Here is an 18,574-nt window from a genome sequence, read left to right on the forward strand (position 1 = left end):
CAACATTCTTCCTGAAATGTAGTAGAAGCACCAAAATATGGACAAAAAATTACAAATACCTCATCAAGTAACCAGAGTTTTGTCATCTTTAAGTAAATTCAGTCATAGAGAGAAATGTGAAAGACTTGATCAGATATGTGTGAGTTCAGACTTTTATTTTGAAGACGTAAGTCGGAAGTGCAGTGCTGAGTGTTGCGGGTTTGACTCCCCTTCCTCTGCCAGCGGACTGTCTCTCTCTCTCCATCCCGCAGCAGGTTGCTGTGGCCCGACACGATCAGCTGCACGGACCCCCTCTGGACTAAACCGAGCCGAGCCGAGCCGAAGTGAGCCGAACTTGCAAGAGGAGCCCATCTCGAGCCGAGTCCAGCCTGGAGTCAGTGTGCTCAGCGGGGACTCCGCAGCTGCGTGCCCGTCAGTATGGAGGCTCCGGGCGGCCCGAGGAGCACCGTCCTGCTGCTGGTCACGCTGCTCTGCTCGCCCGCTCCGGGATACGCCGAGACTGTGAGTGAACACACCCCGAGAAACCCCAAGTTCATTAGAAAAATCTGATTTTTTTTATATCATATTATATATTAAATAATTGAATTAGTATTTTTATGTAGAAAAGTGTGTGAGAGGTTAGAGGTTAAAGTGACTCTGATTTGATTGGTTTGTTTCACCTGCTGCCTCACTGACAAGTGTGTGTGTGTGTGTGTGTGTGTGTGTGTGTGTGCGCGCGCGCGTGCGTGTGTGTGTGACCATAGTAACTGACAGACAGGTGTGTGTGTGTGAGTGTGTGTGTGTGTGTGTGTGTGTGTGTGTGACCATAGTAACTGACAGACAGTGTGTGTGTGAAGTCAGTTTGTTCTTTTTTATTGGTACTATAATTATTATATTAGTAGTAGTAGTACTGACAAGTGTGTGTGTGTGTGTGTGTGTGTGTGTGTGTGCGTGTGCGTGTGTATGTGACCATAGTAACTGACGGACAGGTGTGTGTGTGTGTGTGTGTGTGTGTGTGCGTGCGTGCGTGTGTGTGTGTGTGTGTGACCATAGTAACTGACAGACAGGTGTGTGTGTGTGTGTGTGTGTGTGCGTGCGTGCGTGCGTGTGTGTGTGTGTGTGACCATAGTAACTGACAGACAGGTGTGTGTGTGTGTGTGTGTGTGCGTGCGTGCGTGTGTGTGTGTGTGTGACCATAGTAACTGACAGACAGGTGTGTGTGTGTGTGTGTGTGTGCGTGCGTGCGTGTGTGTGTGTGTGTGTGTGTGTGTGTGTGTGTGACCATAGTAACTGACAGAGAGGTGTGTGTGTGTGCGCGTGTGTATGTGACCATAGTAACTGACAGACAGTGTTTGTTTGAAGTCAGTTTTTTTTTTTATTGTTACTATAATTATTATATTATTATTAGTAGTAGTAGCAGTTGTCACTATCAGGTAGTAGTACTTTTCTTCGTCGTCATGTTCATGTTGCTATGACATATTCTTGTGGTGTTTAGCCAATAATAACAATAATAATAATAATAATAATAATAATAAATAATAATATAATATTTACAGTTATTTGTATAGTGTATAAACACGTGTTTAAAAAAAGTAATGCACGAAATTTGTAAATAACCCTCTGGTGTGCACACACACGAGAGAGAGTTATACTTTGTAAATAACGGGACGTGCAGAGTTACTTTTGTCTTAATTATTCAACCATAAAACAGATTTCAGAGCAAAACTATCAGCACTGCATTCAAAATGTTTTTAATTACATTTTTGATTAAAAATGTATTGTTGTGGATCAAAAACCTAAAAATAAGTTTAGTTTCTTGTTGAGCTGAATGTGGTGGGCGGGGCCTATGCTGAAGGACAAGTCTCTATTGGTTAGTCTGGATCTGAGTGACAGCAGTGTTACACCTGTCAGCATAGGCCCCGCCCACCATATTCAGTTCAACAACAAACAAATGTTTTGGAATTTTAATCACAAATTTATTTTACTTCCCATCACAGATTTCTGACTGCAGTGTGGAAGGTTTTGCTATTCAATTTTCTGTTTTGATTGTAAAATAAACACATGAAGATAATATAATCCATAATCCACATATGAGCTTGATGCAAAATGTGCATGGTGATGTCACCAATATGCAAACGACATATGACATCATCTGGCAACTTTTATTCCTGCAACAAGTTCCATACACAGCTATGGCGTTTCATACACACACACACACACACACACACACACACACACACCAAGATTATAATAGTTAACGAAAACTAACGAAATAACGAAAACTAGAATTGAAAAAACATTTTCGTTAACTGAAATGAAAATAAAAACGATAACTAACTGAAACTGTACTGTGTGATTACAAAACTAACTAAAATTATAGTGTAAATGTGCTTCGTGTCAACTTTTTTCATACGTAAACCTTTTTAGTTGATATGAAATCTATTAATCTATCTGGTTTTATGACTTAATAAACTTATTGGGGCTGAGATGGATCAGACAAAGGAAATAAAGGAAACATTTATTGTTACTTTTTTAAAAATCTGGCACCCAACAGATACCCCATTGCAAAAAAACTAAAACTAATAAAAACTAAACTAAAACTAAACATTTTCCCAAAAATAAAAACTAATAATTAAAACTAGCAAACTCACTCTAAAATCATATTAAAACTAACTGAATTCGACAACAAAAAATCACAACGAAATTAAAACTAAAACAAATGAAAAATCCAAAACTATTATAGCCTTGTGAGCTACATACACACCTATGGCGTTGCTACGAATTTCATACTTACTGCCACACACACACACACTCTTGACCACACACTAGTTAAACACATGTAAAAAATATATTTTTTGAAAAACTCTCTGGTTCTTAAAATGTGTTCACAGTTTTTTGTGGCGCGGTGCATTCCCACTGTGAGCAGATATCCCAGCATGCTTTTAGCTGTGGATTAGTTGCTTCTAATACACTAATATTCACACCTCCACCTAAAATGTGTGTAACACTCTGTTGCTAAATGCTATCAGCATTGAGGATCTCCTGAACAACTCCATTCATAAAACAAGCATGTTGTATCATGTTGTAGTTATTTCAGCATCCTTTTGATCCATTTATTACATTAAATCACAGATATATCACTTTATTCTGGTTTCATACTGATATATTAGTGCTGTACCAGCAGTCATCCAGACACAAATCCTGCAGAAGGTGATGAAATTCACTGAGCTGCGTTCACCTCCGCACTGCAAAAAAGCCAACTTGTATTTTTTGGCCTAAAACAGTGATTTAAGTTGGTAAAACTTGGAAATATAAATTATTGATATTTAGGGCAATAATGTAAGTTAGCACAACAAAGGAAGCCAGTTGTCTGCTCAAAAACAAGTTGGTGAGTTGTTGTTACTTATATCTTTAAGTTGGGGTTCACAACAAGGGACAATAGTTCTGATAACTCTTATTTCTTTGTTGTGAAATTCGGTCATTAGCGAAAGCTAGCGGCTAACTGACGCTAGCGGCTAATTGATGCTAGCGGCTAATTGATGCTAGCGGCTAACTGATGCTAGCGGCGCTGCTTGTTACAGCTACAAGAGTAGCCATTAGCGTATCAATGCTAACTCAAAATTGTGGTCGCAACATTAGCTGACATTTCATAGCAGCGTTACAATCGTGTTGAGTTGACAAAAATCTGAATTCAGAGTTGAGCAAACTCAAAAACAAAACTTAAAATATTGAGTTTAATTGTCCAACTTAAAATTTTATCGAAGTTAGTTGCCTTGAAATTTTGAGTTCACCCAACTTTTCTTTTTTTGCAGTGTGTTTCCACGGCGTCTCACAGATCATTTGATGTTTCTGTGTCTTTCTCCCAGATCTTTTCTTGTTTCATGAAAAGCATGTGAAAAATCTTAAAAAGCATCCTATGAATCAGAAGTATGATTATTTAATGATAACGTGATTTATGGTCGCGTGTCCTCTACTTTGATGCAGACTGGAACATATTGGATGGGTTATGATGAAATGTGGTTTATCGTCATGTTCCTCAGGATAGATTGTAATACAGTTTTTCTCCATTGCTAAAACACTAATTATTCCTGTTGTGTGAATCAGTCGCTCAGTTGTCTAAACTCATTCCCCGAATCCAACATCCGTTTGACAAAACCATAAACTATCTTCATCTAGTAAAACACTATTTGCAGATCTCAGTCATTCCTTTTGCAAAACTCTAAACACAATTCTCTATATATAAGACACAGTTGTCAGTGTGATGCACTTGTGATACATAATGTTAACAACAAGCGACAAAACATGAACACAAATGAAACACATGCGTCATCCAGTGAACACAACGATTGAAAATTGATCACACTTGTTTCTCATCATGTCAAGACAACATTTGGGATAAAGTAAGTTTTCACCATGCTGTCAGAGTGAGACGATGCTTCAATATGAATCCAGATTTCTGTATCCTATATTAGCCAGAACCTGGTCTCACAGGAATCCGTGAAATAGCCACGGATTCGCTTAACTCAAAATCCGTGGAATAGCCACGGAATCACTCAAATTTCCGTGAAACTGACACGGATTTCGCTACAATGCAAGTTAATGACAGTCATATCCCGTGGCTATTGGTTTGTTCCAAGTCACGTGACTTACAAGGTCCCGGCGGTCAGAACAATAAACATGGCCGACAGTTCTCTCATTTTTTGTGAAAAAAATCAATATTTTGACTTAGTTTCTGCATAAAAATGGATTTTGATCACATTTCTAGCGAGAAATATATGTTTTATTTTCTAAATATTCACTCAGTGAATGTACATAATCACTTTGTATGTTGGAATTAACATAATTAACTTGCATTGTAGCGAAATCCGTGTCAGCTTCACGGAAATTTGAGTGATTCCGTGGCTATTCCACGGATTTTGAGTTAAGCGAATCCGTGACTATTTCACGGATTCCTGTGAGACCAGGTTGATTAGCCACCATACTCTCCATTCCTCAATGCGATAGAGGAGTTTTTCTCCACTGCATTGTAGGCTGTACACTTTGATTTGTAATTGTTTTTTGATTTTTTTTTTCCACAGTACCTTTGTTTCAATGCAGAGTAAATGCTGAATCCACTGAGTTGTGCAATCTATTTTATTTTATTTTTTTACTTTTGAGATGCAAAATGCATGTGCTGTACTTTAATGTGACCATGAGCTACATGCCTTGAACACTGTGTTTTACATTTCTTGGTGCAGTGTGTAATAACTGCTTAGCAGTTTTTTCCATTTTGACCAATTAGTTCAAGATCTGACAACATTGTTTGGTTTTGAGAAGAGGTCAAACTATTTTGAATAGAATAGAATAGAATAGAATAGGTCTTTATTTGTCATTGTCACATGTACAACGAAATTCAAAGTGCTCTACAGTAAGTGCAACATTTAAAGTCTCTAAAAATATAAATATAAAAAGAAAAAAAATATGTACAATTCAAAATACCCTGTTTAGACAAACACATAAACACACCCAGACATACATGCACAGGAAAAAACAAAACAACAACAAACAAACAGTATGAACACACAGTCGAGGCGAAGGTATGGTTTTGTTAAAAGAATCAGAGGTTTTGTGAACGTAGTGTGAGAAAAGAGTTTTGTGTTTAGAATTCTGGGAAAAGGACAGGAGGATTTGAAAAATGTGTTTTAGCGATTGAGAAAAACTGTAACTGGTGAGCATCAAGCTCTTCACGCAGCGCCACCACCAGGTCCCAGTGGTTTGGGTTGGTTTTTAGTGAAGTGATGCAGACGGACAGTCTTTGTGGGTTTTTAGGGTTTAAAACTCCCGACACCTTCAGCTGTGAGTCATGTGACCCTGCAAGTCACAGGGAGAGTCTCCTCTTTGCTGAAGCTGTTTTATTAACAGGTTGATCTTTTTTTATTGCTGCAGGAATAAAAGAATGCATAAAGAATGTCAGACAGGAAATAAAACCTGTCTGTCTCTCTCAGTCTGTCTGTCTGTCTGTCTGTCTGTCTGTGTGCAGTCAGTCAGACAGTCTGGTCTCTGTCTGTTGTTTTAGTTCGTCTGTTTTCTGTTTCAGCCCTTTGTCCCGATCTGCTGTTATTACTGACCAAACACACACACACACACACACACACACACACAGATCTGATCTGCTGAGCTGCAGTGAAAGTCAAAGTCTTTCTCACTGACAGCAGCTGAACAGTGACAGAAACACTGAACTTTTTTTTTTTTTATTCTATTTTTCCTTCAGCGTGAGTATATAAAGGGTGAGGTCTGGTGTATTTACACATATAAAATAAGGATTAGCCATAAGGAAAACAACAGGTACAGGGCATTGACCCCCGGAGGTTCAGTTAGAAAAATAAAAAATATGCATACACACATATGTTACGGATCTATATGGTTATAACAGTCCCATTTTCCCCAATAATTATCTCCCCTCTCTTTTTGCAAACGAATGGTGAAAGTCATTTTCTCCATGACACATATTGAGTTTATTGTTTATTGTTTATTGTTTATTGGATCCCCATTAGTTGTCACCATGGTGACAACTATTCTTCCTGGGGTCCCTAAAAAGCAAGACACATAACAGTAAAATTCACATGCATCATGCATACACAGTACAAGTATATACATACACAGTACAAGTATATACATACACAGTACAAGTATATACATACACAGTACAAGCACCTACACATACATACTCACACATATACACAGACACAATCAGAGATCAGTTCATTAAGAGCTCTCTCTACAAGTTTAAACACAAACAAAAAATACAAAATAAGGCGTTCTGCAGCTTTACAGATATCAGTCAACTGAATTTAACCTCATTTCTTTACTCAAAACAGCTTTTTTCAATTCCCTTCTAAATCTTGATTTCTTACACTTAAGAATGAAGCAGTACGGAAGTCCATTCCAGTATACAATAGCTCTGTACAATACAGTTCTTTGATTATGTTGATAAAAAGGGAGAATGGGAGCCAGCATTTTGTAATTGTCTTTTTGCTGGCGGCCAGGAAGACCTTCAGAAGGTTTGAGTCGCTCCTATTGAGATCCCTAATGAATATGTCCAAGAAACACTGAACTTGGTGAAATAACATTGGGCCTCATTCACCAATATCTTCTTAAGAATCTTCTTAGATTCTTTCTTAAGTCCTTCTTAAGAAGATTTCTAAGAAGACCCTACGTCAGATTCATCAACGTGTTCTGAAGCTGCTGAATTGTTCGCAGCCGTGTTCTTAAATTGATGAATGCTATCTCCTCATAAATTGTGCCAGGTGAGTCTAATTATCATAGGATTAGCATAGGTAACCGCCCATTAATGCCCATAAAAGGGGCACCACCCATTCACGTAGGAATGGGAAAGATAGCAAAAATCACAGTCTCAAATCTTAAAAGTCAATGAATCCTTGACGTGTCAGAGGTTGGCTTTCACACAATATTTCATAAACAATACCAGGAAACTTCTTGTTAAAATAGGAAAAAGATTTATTTACGGTAATAACATCCAAGTAAAATACTGTAAATTACAAATAAGGCACACAGTAATAGTTAATAATGGGATTTATGTACAAAGCTATGTATGCGTGTGTATAACTATGTATGCTAAAAAGAAAAAAAAACTTTAGCAGTTCAGAACTACAAGTTCTGCTGCAGGAGATCAAAGGAGGCCTGGGGGGCAGTTACAGTGCAGTGGATGCATTAAAATGAACAAGAAATTGAAGAAAATATGTTCTAATGTAAATAAAGAAAATAATGTTCTAATAATTTTTTGAAATCAAACTGCCCTTGAATGTGTGGGATCACTAAAATGATTTCCAATTTACTTGATTCATGTTAAAGCGTTGGCAAATTTAATTTAATTTAAAAAAAAATGAAATTAATAAATAAATACATACATATGAACACTCCTGAGTGTTTGTAGGATTTGTTCTTACCTAAGAAAAATCCTGGATAAGAAAAAAAATTCATGAATGCCACAATCTTCGTAAAATCTTCGTAAGTAGGACTTAAGAACAAATTTGTTCTTAAGAACGGTTCGTGAATGAGGCCCAATAATACTAAGGAAAACAAACTCCATTCAGAAAACAAGTGTTTTAAAAGTAGTTTTCTTGTGTTCTTGCAGACGGACCTGACAAAGCATGAATGATGACTTTTTCCACATCAGCATTGTAGTTATTTCAGCTTCTTTTTGATCTGTTTATTGACACTAAAATTTAGTGGCGGTTCTACACAGGGGCCTCCAGGGGCCACTGCCCTTGTGAAGAAGTCTTTGGCCCCTGCTGTGGCCCCTGTGTCAAATTGTTCAAACAATATCTCATTGTACACAAAAGGAACCCTGAATGTGTACATTGTATAATAGTTTAACTCTCTGGAGTCTCGTGGGGTTATTTTGTCCATTTTTGAATCCTTTTCATGTCTTTACGTGTCTTTGTAAGTCATTTTGTGCCTTTTTTGGTCATTTGTGTCTTTTTGTGTCTTTTTTGTGTCTTTTTTTGGTCATTTTGTGTCTTTTTTCGTCATTTTTATGTCTTCTGTGGGTTTTTTTTTTGTTATTCTGTCCTCTCATTTTGTGTCTTTTTTGGTCATTTTGTGTCTTTTTTTGTCATTTTTATGTCTTTTTCAAGACATTCAAAGATTTTGAATGCTAATGTGTCCCTCTGATTTAACACTGGCCCCTCCTTTGCCCCCACAGTAAAACTGGTCTAGAACCGCCACTGCACTAAATCACATAGAAATCACTTTATTTTGGGTTGATGATGAATTAGTTCTGTACCAGCATTCATTCAGACACAGGTCAGGATCATATTATATATCCAGACATGGCGCCGTATCTGCAGGAGGGATTATTTCATACACGGAGGATGACAGAAAGTAACGTTTATGGTTGCATTGTTTACTGGTGCATCTCGTGTGCGCAACAAATGTAATCCTGTGGTCAAACTGGTGCTGAAATGAAAAGCATGAGGTTCTATGATGCACGCGCTGCAGAGACCACAATGTGTCCTGCAACAGACCAGATAAGGATTATTTTTAGCCAGCTGCAGGAAATGTCTCTGTAACTAGTGATGAGATGCGCCCCCTACAGGCCGATTTAAGACATAAAACAAACCATAACACCAGTTTATCATTTACCCTCTGGAGTCCATCGATTTATTGGAAATACACGTTTTATTTACAGTAATAACTTTATTTATATATGAGATGTAGACAAGCTGAGAAAGCCAGTTGAAAGTGCAATAATAGGAGCTTTCACAGTGTGACATTCATGTTTCTAGACCATTTTTAAAATGTGAATTTTCTTTCCACAATGAAAACTATTACTATTTTTAATTTACATGCAAATAGACTGTTTTGTAGTTTTATTATTTTTATTTTTTTCCCGCTGTTTTGGTGTGTATAAATGGTTAATAAATAATTATTTTAAAAAGACACAAAATTATTAAAAAAGACACAAAATGACAGAAAAAAATAAATTACTTAAAAAAGGAACAAAATGACCAAAAAAGACCAAAAAAATGTTTGAAAAAAACAAACAAACACAAAATGACACAGAAAGACACAAAATGAAGAAAAAAGACACAAAATTATTAAAAAAGATACAAAATTACCAAAAAATGACACTATTACTATTTTAATTTACATGCAAATAGACTGTTTTGTAGTTTTATTATTTATTTATTTTTCTGCTGTTTTGGTGTGTATAAATGGTTAATAAATAATTATTTTAAAAAGACACAAAATTATTTAAAAAGACACAAAATGACAGAAAAAAACTAAATTACTTAAAAAAGGAACAAAATGACCAAAAAAGACAAATAAAATGTTAAAAAAACAAAACAAAAACAAACACAAAATGACACAAAAAGACACAAAATGACGAAAAAAGACACAAAATTATTAAAAAAGATACAAAATTACCAAAAAATGACACAGAATTTATTATTTTTTCTGCTGTTTTGGTGTGTATAAATGGTTAAAAAAATGGTACTTTTCCAGCAGAGTCAGAAATGTGTCAAACTGATCTGAAACTGATTTACACTCAGCTAATCAGAAGCTTCTCCAAATCTCTTGCACAAATTTCTTAAAATAAACTCAGTTACTAAACGACGAATAAACCCAGAGCTGATGAAACACATAAATCCTCTTCACATGCAAGTGAAGCTCAAATTATAAAGTATTAAATATGTCATAAATGCAGTGGTGGATTAATCATGACAGTATTATTGTTACTAATCCATCAATTAATAACATTTCTAGTTGGTCATGGTTGAGCTGGTTTGATCTTTTATATATTTTTTATTCTTTATGCACAAAATATGTGATGAACTTGACAACACTGTTGTTTATCAGATGTTTCTGCACTGCAGCTGTGAGATAAATGTGCTGAAGTAAAAGTATAAATATTATTACTAAAGTGGAGTACAAGTTGCATAAAATGGAAACCCAAGTACATGGAATTAGTACTTAAGTACAATACTCACACTGTAAAAAAAACGGTTGTTTTTACGGTAAAAAAAACCACAGCTGTTGTTGCCAGAACTTTACCGTAATAAATACGGTGCAACTTTTTCTAATATTCGGTAAAATGTTATAACCACTGTTGATTTCGCGTTTACGATTGGCATTTTATTCCATATTTTCCATTGAAAAAAAGTTTTTCCATCAAAAGAAACGCTGTTCTGCCATATAATTGACCAGAAAATATTTTATAAATGCTGCATAAATTAAAGATTTTACCATTAAATATTACAGTATATCTTTGTTAGAGATATGGTGTTCAGTACATTTAACAGTAAGAAAAAGTATTTTTACAAAAAATAAATGCAAAAATTACAGTGATGGCTTATATATATATATATATATATATATATATATATATATATATATATATATATAACAGTATATTGCCAGTGTATTTTACAGTAATGTTTTTTTTTTTAACTGTAAAAAAAAAATCTGTTTTGGCAGATATATACAGTTACGGTGTTTCATTGTTATTGAAACTGAATTAACCCATTTATCATTTTACGTCTTTTACTGTCATGGTTTAGCAGTTTTTCACCATAAAATCTACAGACATTTTTTCAACATGGTCTCACAGGAATCCGTGAAATAGCCACGGATTTACTTAACTCAAAATCCGTGGAATAGCCACGGAATCACTCAAATTTCCGTGAAACTGACACGGATTTCGCTACAATGCAAGTTAATGACAGTCATATCCCGTGGCTATTCCGTGGCTATTCCACGGATTTTGAGTTAAGTAAATCCGTGGCTATTTCACAGATTCCTGTGAGACCAGGTTCCATTTTCTACAGTGTAAGTGAATGTACAAAGTTACATTCCAGCACTGTATAAAAGCAGCTTAGCCTCAAAAAGTCATCTTTGTACCTGAGATGGAATATATGAATAATATCTGAGAGTTTTTTTACTTTTCTCTCTAAATCAGCAGAAAACAGCTTATTCTGACCTCCTCCATCGTTCTCCCATAGTGAGGTTTGTACGGCAGGTCATGAGGGTCAAAATGAAAATACTAGAGAGTCTGCAGGTCTGAATCCTTACAACTGAGAAAGTAGAGCATAACCCATGATGCCCTGCACCGGGACGTGTCGAGGCATCGAGCGTCGTGCGGGATGTGAGACGGGAATGAAGATAAGACGACATCAGAGGCTGAAAGAGCTGCCTGTCTGTCTGCCTGTCTGCTGCTCCACTTTATCACACAGGAAGAGCACTGTTACACCTGCAGGATACTGAGAGCTGTTTGGGTTTAAATGTCACAAATATGTCTGACAGATAAAGACTTCATGAAGAAACACGTTCAGCAGCTTCACTGCAGTCTAAACTAAAGTTTAGTTAGAGTCAGGACTAAACTGTGTCAGCTGCAGAACACACGGAGCTGGAAGCAGGACAGCCTCCATACAAACACGATGATCTCATAGAATAAATGATGCATCTCTGCAGATAAAACAACCCAACAGGACATAAAGGAGTTAAAATGAGCACAGCCTTTAGATGTTTCAGGTGACATTTTGCTGCACTGGGTTGAAATGTTTGTTTTCTTTAATAGATCGCCAAAAATACACCGTTTAAAATCTTTATATTTCTGTCAGAATCACTTTAGTCTACATGTGTCATTTAAACAGTGTCCAAAAATTACACCAGGGATGGGCAACTGGAGGCCCGGGGGCCGCATACGGCCCGCACCCTCACTCGAAGTGGCCCTCAGTACAACTACAAAAGCATGAAATCTTAAAAGTGCAGTGTAAAATTGCACAAAATTACATTTTGCAATTAATGTTGGTCTGCTGTTCTGGCACTGAAAAACACCTTTGCACCTTTTGTATTCCTATTTATACTGTTATACATGCATTTCAGCATGAAATATGTTAAGTTACTGCACTGTAAACATATTTAAAATTGCAGTTTCATCATATCTGGTTAAGTGCACGCTCCTATATGTGGCCCCGTGGTAGTGTCCATGAAAAATTGTGGCCCCCTGCAGCATTTAAGTTGCCCATCCCTGCTTTACACTAACTAGATCCTGGTAAAAAAAATTAAATTCTGCTCCTCAGCAACACTGTGAAGCCATGAGTGATTCTGCTGAGACAAACAGTCATGTGACAAACACTGAAAATCTGTTTACACAGAGCAGAGAGGAGAGGACAGGAGAGGAGAGGCTGGTATGGAAGTAAATCTTTGTCATCTGAGTTTGAAATAAAAAAGACGTTGAATTTCTAGCACTGAATATTTATGCATTGAAATTATGTGTCTGAATGTTTTTCTACGTAAAAAATTCAACCTCAAACACTAAAAACACACCCATATCAGACATATACACATGATAGAGTGGCCACGATTCATTCAGTTCTGAATCTAGAAACAAACCACACTGATGGCACATAGAAGAGTTCAAACACTCACCGAAGCCCCATTGTTTTTGAGGTTGAATTTTTTGCGGTTGAATTTTTTGAGGTTGAATTTTTAACATAGAAAAACATTCAGACACATAATTTCAATGCATAAATATTCAGTGCTAGAAATTCAACGTCTTTTTTTATTTAAATTTTTATTTATTTCAAATTTTTTTTAAGTGATTAATGGAAAGGGAAATTCACCTTCAACTTTTTTTGTTTTTACATTTTTTTATGTGAAAATTAGTTTATAAAATAGATGTGACATTCTTGAATTCTTTCTTGTGACCCAAACGTTGTTCAATGCTTCTTCCATAGTTATTAAATATATATGTGATATATATATATATTATATATTTTCCTTTTCTCTGTCTCTGCAGGTGTGTCTCTGCAGTGGCAAGTCTCTGTGTCACTGTGACGGGGTCAAAGGTCAAAAGGTGAGAAGATCTCAACTGCAACACAGATATCTATCTATCTATCTATCTATCTATCTATCTATCTATCTATCTATCTATCTATCTATCTATCTATCTATCCATCCATCCATCCATCCATCCATCCCATTTGTGTGTGTGTGTGTGTGTGTGTGTGTGTGTGTGTGTGTGTGGTCTGCTGCCCTCCTGTGGGGACCTGCTGTCACTGCAGCTATCAGTAAAAAAGTTTTATTTTTATTAATCTGTAACAATTTTTATAATCTACAAATAGTTTTAGGAATTTTTAAATCAAAATGTAATACAACATGAGCAGTTTAGTATTTTTGGACTGTTAGTCAGATTAAACGTTTAAAAATCTCACAATGAACTCTTGGAAATTACAAAAGGCATGTTTTATTGTTAAGTTTATTATGGCTGTATGAGGGTCTAATGGAGGATATAGGTTTGATGTGGACATAATTAACATTTTATGTTTAATTATTACAAGTATGTAAAACCAACCTCTCTTATATTACTCTTTATATTATTATGGACTATTTATGGACAAAGTGAATTATCATTCAAACTGGTTTTTATATCACTGCAGTGTCCTCAAGCATCCTGTGAATAATAATAATAATTATCATATTTAATTATTATTGTATTTGTGTAACACCTGAAAATAAACAGTTTAAGGTAAACTAAAAACACAATAATAAAAGATTAAAAACACCAATAGCACCTTCAGAAGAAAATTATTTAACCCATAAGAACCCACGGGTTAAATAATGTAACAAACACTTTAAATATTCTAGAACAGGGGTCTCAAACTCAAATTCCCTGGGGGCCGCTGGAGGCAGTATCAAAATGACCAAAAAATCTAAATTACTTAAAAAATACACAAAAAAGACACAAAATTACTAAAAAAGAGACACAAAATGACCAAAAAAGACACAAAATGACTGAAAAAACACTAAATTACTTAAAAAAGACACAAAATGACCAAAAAAAGACACAAAATGACTGAAAAAAACTAAATTACTTAAAAAAGACACAAAAAACCCCCCACAAAATTACTAAAAAAAGACACAGAATGACAAAAAAACCCCACATCATAAATATGTTCTGCGTGGTTCACTTGGTCTGTGATATATCCCCCATAACTTTCCTTTATGGATAACTGGGTCTGGGTTCTTATGGGTTGAATACCAAATATTTAAAAAATAGATGATTTTAAGAAAAAGCCTGTGAGATATGAGCCGAGCTGCGGTGGAGGCATGTGTGCTACCTGAGACCACCCAGGTGTGAACTCTGTGATCTCAGGTGTGTTCAGCAGGAGAACAAAGGCTGGTTCCTCTCTGCTGAACATGAAACGTCCATGTGTTCTCTCTGGAACCTGAATGCGCCTGGACTGTAGCCAGGATGTATGTGCACCTGAGTTTACTGCTGACCCGGGGTCTGTGCTGCACCTCATTACACGTACGGTGTGTTTTCATTCTCTGCAGGGTGAAGCTGGATATCTTGGATATGACGGACTTCCGGGCGGGATTGGTTATCCTGGAAACGAGGGCCACCAGGGCTCACTGGGAGAAAAGGTAACAACACCCAAACTGAATAGATAGATAGCTAGATAGATAGATATACTTGATTAATCCCAAACTGGGAAATTACAGTGTAGCAGCAGCATTACACACAGAGACAATAACAACACAATTAAATAAAAAGAACAACCTAGGCATATTTCAAGCAATAAAATATAAAAATACAATAAAATACAATAAAATGTAATGTAAAAATAAAAATAAAGTGTCTAAAGAAGGAGTATGTATTAAGGAGTAGAATTCCAGTGCAGAATAAATATGAATATGCAGTATAAAAATGTTGGTGCTATGAAACAAATAAGGTGCAATGAACAGTGTGCATAAAGAACACATAAAGTGCATACACGGTATGTAATGAACCAGACTATTTGTTATTGTACAGTGTGATGGCATGTGGCAGGAAAGATTTTTTGTATCTGTCCCTATGACAGCGGAGCTGGAGCAGCCTGTGAGAGAAGGTGCTCCGCTGTCTTTCTACTGTGTGATGGAGCACAGCAGATATTTATTATTATTATTATTATTATAAATGTCAGCAATCTCTGCACGATTATTGCATGACAATTCTTTTCTTGTTTTTTGTCATGAGGGTAATGAGGGACCAGCGGGAGGTTCAGGACTGAAAGGCTCTCGGGTGAGAATGACAAATGATATATCTTTCTAACCTCTGTAACTCTAAAACTGGTTTGTAAACCTGAATGAATACAGATAAAGTGAATAAACAGTCCTTTATATGAAGGTCTTTCTCTCTCTATTCTCCAGGGTCTTCCAGGAAAACCAGGTTTCCCAGGACCTCCAGGGCTGCCGGTAAGAATCATCATATAAAATCCAGATTCAATTCAAATGTTCACACAAAAAAGAGAGAATTTACTGTAATCATGCTCTACTAATGTTTCCAGGACAGTCTCCATGTTCTTCAACTTTATACAAACAACTCAATCCATACACTGAGAGAATTTAAAGACTTTTTATTGAGTATTCAGCTCCCCTTGGCTTTATAAAGTGATATACAGAGTTTCAGCTCATTCTTAATCAGCCTGACCCACAACTTTGCTGTTGTGGTCTGCTATCACTGTCTCATAGCATTGTTTTCAGAGATTAAAAAAACAACAACATACAACATCCATAGTGCCCAAAAAATAAGCAGTAAAATGTAGAGTTGAGTATCATCAGCATAGCTGGAAGCCATGGCGGTGGAGGATCTATTCAAGTGGTAGCATGTATAGAATGAAGAGAAGGGGACCAAGCACCAAACCCTGGGGGACACCATGGGTGGCAAGAGAGCTGTGGGAGATTTGCAGATGTTGATTCAATTAAATGTATGTCTGTTGAAGTGGAACCAGGAGAGGGCAGTGCCAGCAATACCAAGAATGGATTTGAGGTCTGTGACGGTAGATAGATGTTAGAGGAAAGAGACTGTTTGCTAAACACTCATTTTCTGAAAACATTTTGCCAGGGACTCCCCGGACATGAAGGATCCATCGGTCGACCAGGATTCCCAGGATGCAATGGGACAAAGGTAGAGATGAGGCCCAATACCTCTTTATTTCCCCGTTAATCTGCAGATCATTACCATCAAACAGGTGGACAGGAAGATTAACGTTTGTGTCATCTGCAAAAAAAACAAAACATATTCTGTCTCCTAATAGTGATACTATTTGGAGAATAACATGTAAATGGAGAATAGCAAGGGACCTGGAATCGAGCTCTGAGGTACACCACATGTGTGTTTTATAGGCAATAGAAGTACAATAAAACTACAGGTTCCACATAGTCCAGCATGAAAATGAGGCAACATTAGGACATTTCAAACATTTCCAGACCTGTCAGATATGGTATTACAATCGACCCACAACATTACGGAAGATGTAATCTAGTGAGTGAAAACACCTGACCTCATCCACAGAGACACTGAGTGATATTTTGATTGGTGTCTTCCAGGGGGATGTTGGTTACCCAGGGTACCCTGGGGATCCAGGACCTGCCGGCTACCAAGTAAGTCCTACTTCCTGTACAAAGCAGCGATTGAACGCTGTGAAAACATCCTCTTTCTGCTTAAAAAAAAAACATTTAATCACTGCAGGCTGAAGCTAAGCTAGGCCACTTTGCTCTGAGAAGCTAAATCTAGCGGTTTTCCTGTTTTTTAGGGTCAACCCGGACTACCAGGTACAAAGGTAACACCTGAACTTATTAATATACTGGAATGATGAAACCCTGTTTCTCCTGATTCAAACAACCGATATTGAGTTCCTGTTTTGTTTGTTTTTTGTCTGTTGTCGTTTCTGGTTCCAGGGACACTCGTACGTCTTTCCCGCCACACAGGACATTAAAGGAGCAACAGGACCACGTGGACAAGATGGTGAAAATGTCAGTCAGGTTTAGTTAGTGTGCTACAAAGTTGCCAATGCAAACGTTAATATTACAATGTTGACAATAATGAGAGACTGGTTTCCCCTAAAGAAGGTTAACCAAGGACCTTCTCAAGGAACAGCTTGTAGCTAAGGACAAACATGTAAACATCAGGGGGTTTTCCCTCACAGCATCCTGAGAGTGTGCACTGATTGGCTGTTTGTGTTGCAGGGCCGGACTGGAGATCCAGGTGATCCAGGCCTGCCAGGTCCACTGGGACCCGAAGGACTTCCTGTATGCTTCCGATCTAAATCTGTCTCACTTTATTGAAACATTTACAGGGATCAATGGCTGAACCAACTGACATCAGCTGTTGGTTTTGTTTTTTTCAATTTAGGGAAACCCAGGGTTGCCAGGGCTATCAGGAGAAAAGGTAAGTGTGCTGAGAGGCTGATCTGTAGTATAATATTGCAAACATTAACAATATATATTAACAATAAAAGGTGCAAACAAGAGACTAACATGTGCAAACGAGATACTAAGGTGTGCAAACAAGATATTAAAATGTACAAACAAAATATTAACTTGTGTAAGATAACGTGTTTACAAAATATTAACATGTGCAAACAAGATATTGCCTTGTGCAAACAAAATATTAAAATGTGCAAACAAAAGATTAACTTGTGCAAACAAGATAATAACATGTGCAAACAGGATAATAACATGTGCAAACAAGAGACTAACATGTGCAAACGAGATACTAAGGTGTGCAAACAAGATATTAAAATGTACAAACAAAATATTAACTTGTGTAAGATAGCGTGTTTACAAAATATTAACATGTGCAAACAAGATATTTCCTTGTGCAAACAAAATATTAAAATGTGCAAACAAAAGATTAACTTGTGAAAACAGGATAATAACATGTGCAAAGAAGATACTAACATGTGCAAATAAGGTCATATAATGTGCAAACAGGATATAACATGTGCAAACAATAATGACTCGTGCGAACAAAACATTTAAATGTGCGACCATTGTTAAGTTGTGCAACAAGTCAGTAAGCCACTTTTTGTGCTGCACCCTGCGATGCTCTGTTTGGTCATGTGACTCAAGTCTGCAGTCATTCAGTCCTGATGATGCTGTGTTTCGTTGTCAGGGTCAGGAGGGTCCCAGTCCAGTGATACCAGGTCCCCGCGGAAAGAAGGTGAGCTTACTGTTCACGCTAATGTCCATCTATAGACCGTGTGACATAAGACAGATATTTCAGATTTCAGATATTTCTGACCTGTGAAACACCATCATCATCATC

At 36.8% G+C, this 18,574-nt stretch overlaps 1 protein-coding gene across 1 annotated transcript in view; it reads left to right on the plus strand.

Moving 5' to 3' along the window:
* Positions 1-417: 417 nt before the first annotated feature.
* The window catches only part of col4a3 (collagen, type IV, alpha 3), a 39,394-nt gene continuing 21,237 nt past the window's right edge, over positions 418-18,574 (plus strand). The window contains exons 1-12 of the mRNA XM_059331091.1: positions 418-501; positions 13,283-13,339; positions 14,821-14,910; positions 15,503-15,547; positions 15,676-15,720; positions 16,370-16,432; positions 16,855-16,908; positions 17,061-17,087; positions 17,206-17,280; positions 17,494-17,556; positions 17,660-17,695; positions 18,422-18,469. Coding sequence (XP_059187074.1) covers positions 418-501; positions 13,283-13,339; positions 14,821-14,910; positions 15,503-15,547; positions 15,676-15,720; positions 16,370-16,432; positions 16,855-16,908; positions 17,061-17,087; positions 17,206-17,280; positions 17,494-17,556; positions 17,660-17,695; positions 18,422-18,469 — 687 coding nt within the window. The remainder of the gene's footprint in view (positions 502-13,282; positions 13,340-14,820; positions 14,911-15,502; positions 15,548-15,675; positions 15,721-16,369; positions 16,433-16,854; positions 16,909-17,060; positions 17,088-17,205; positions 17,281-17,493; positions 17,557-17,659; positions 17,696-18,421; positions 18,470-18,574) is intronic.

The sequence above is a fragment of the Centropristis striata genome, chromosome 4 (assembly GCF_030273125.1).
Source record: "Centropristis striata isolate RG_2023a ecotype Rhode Island chromosome 4, C.striata_1.0, whole genome shotgun sequence".
Taxonomy (NCBI): domain Eukaryota; kingdom Metazoa; phylum Chordata; class Actinopteri; order Perciformes; family Serranidae; genus Centropristis; species Centropristis striata.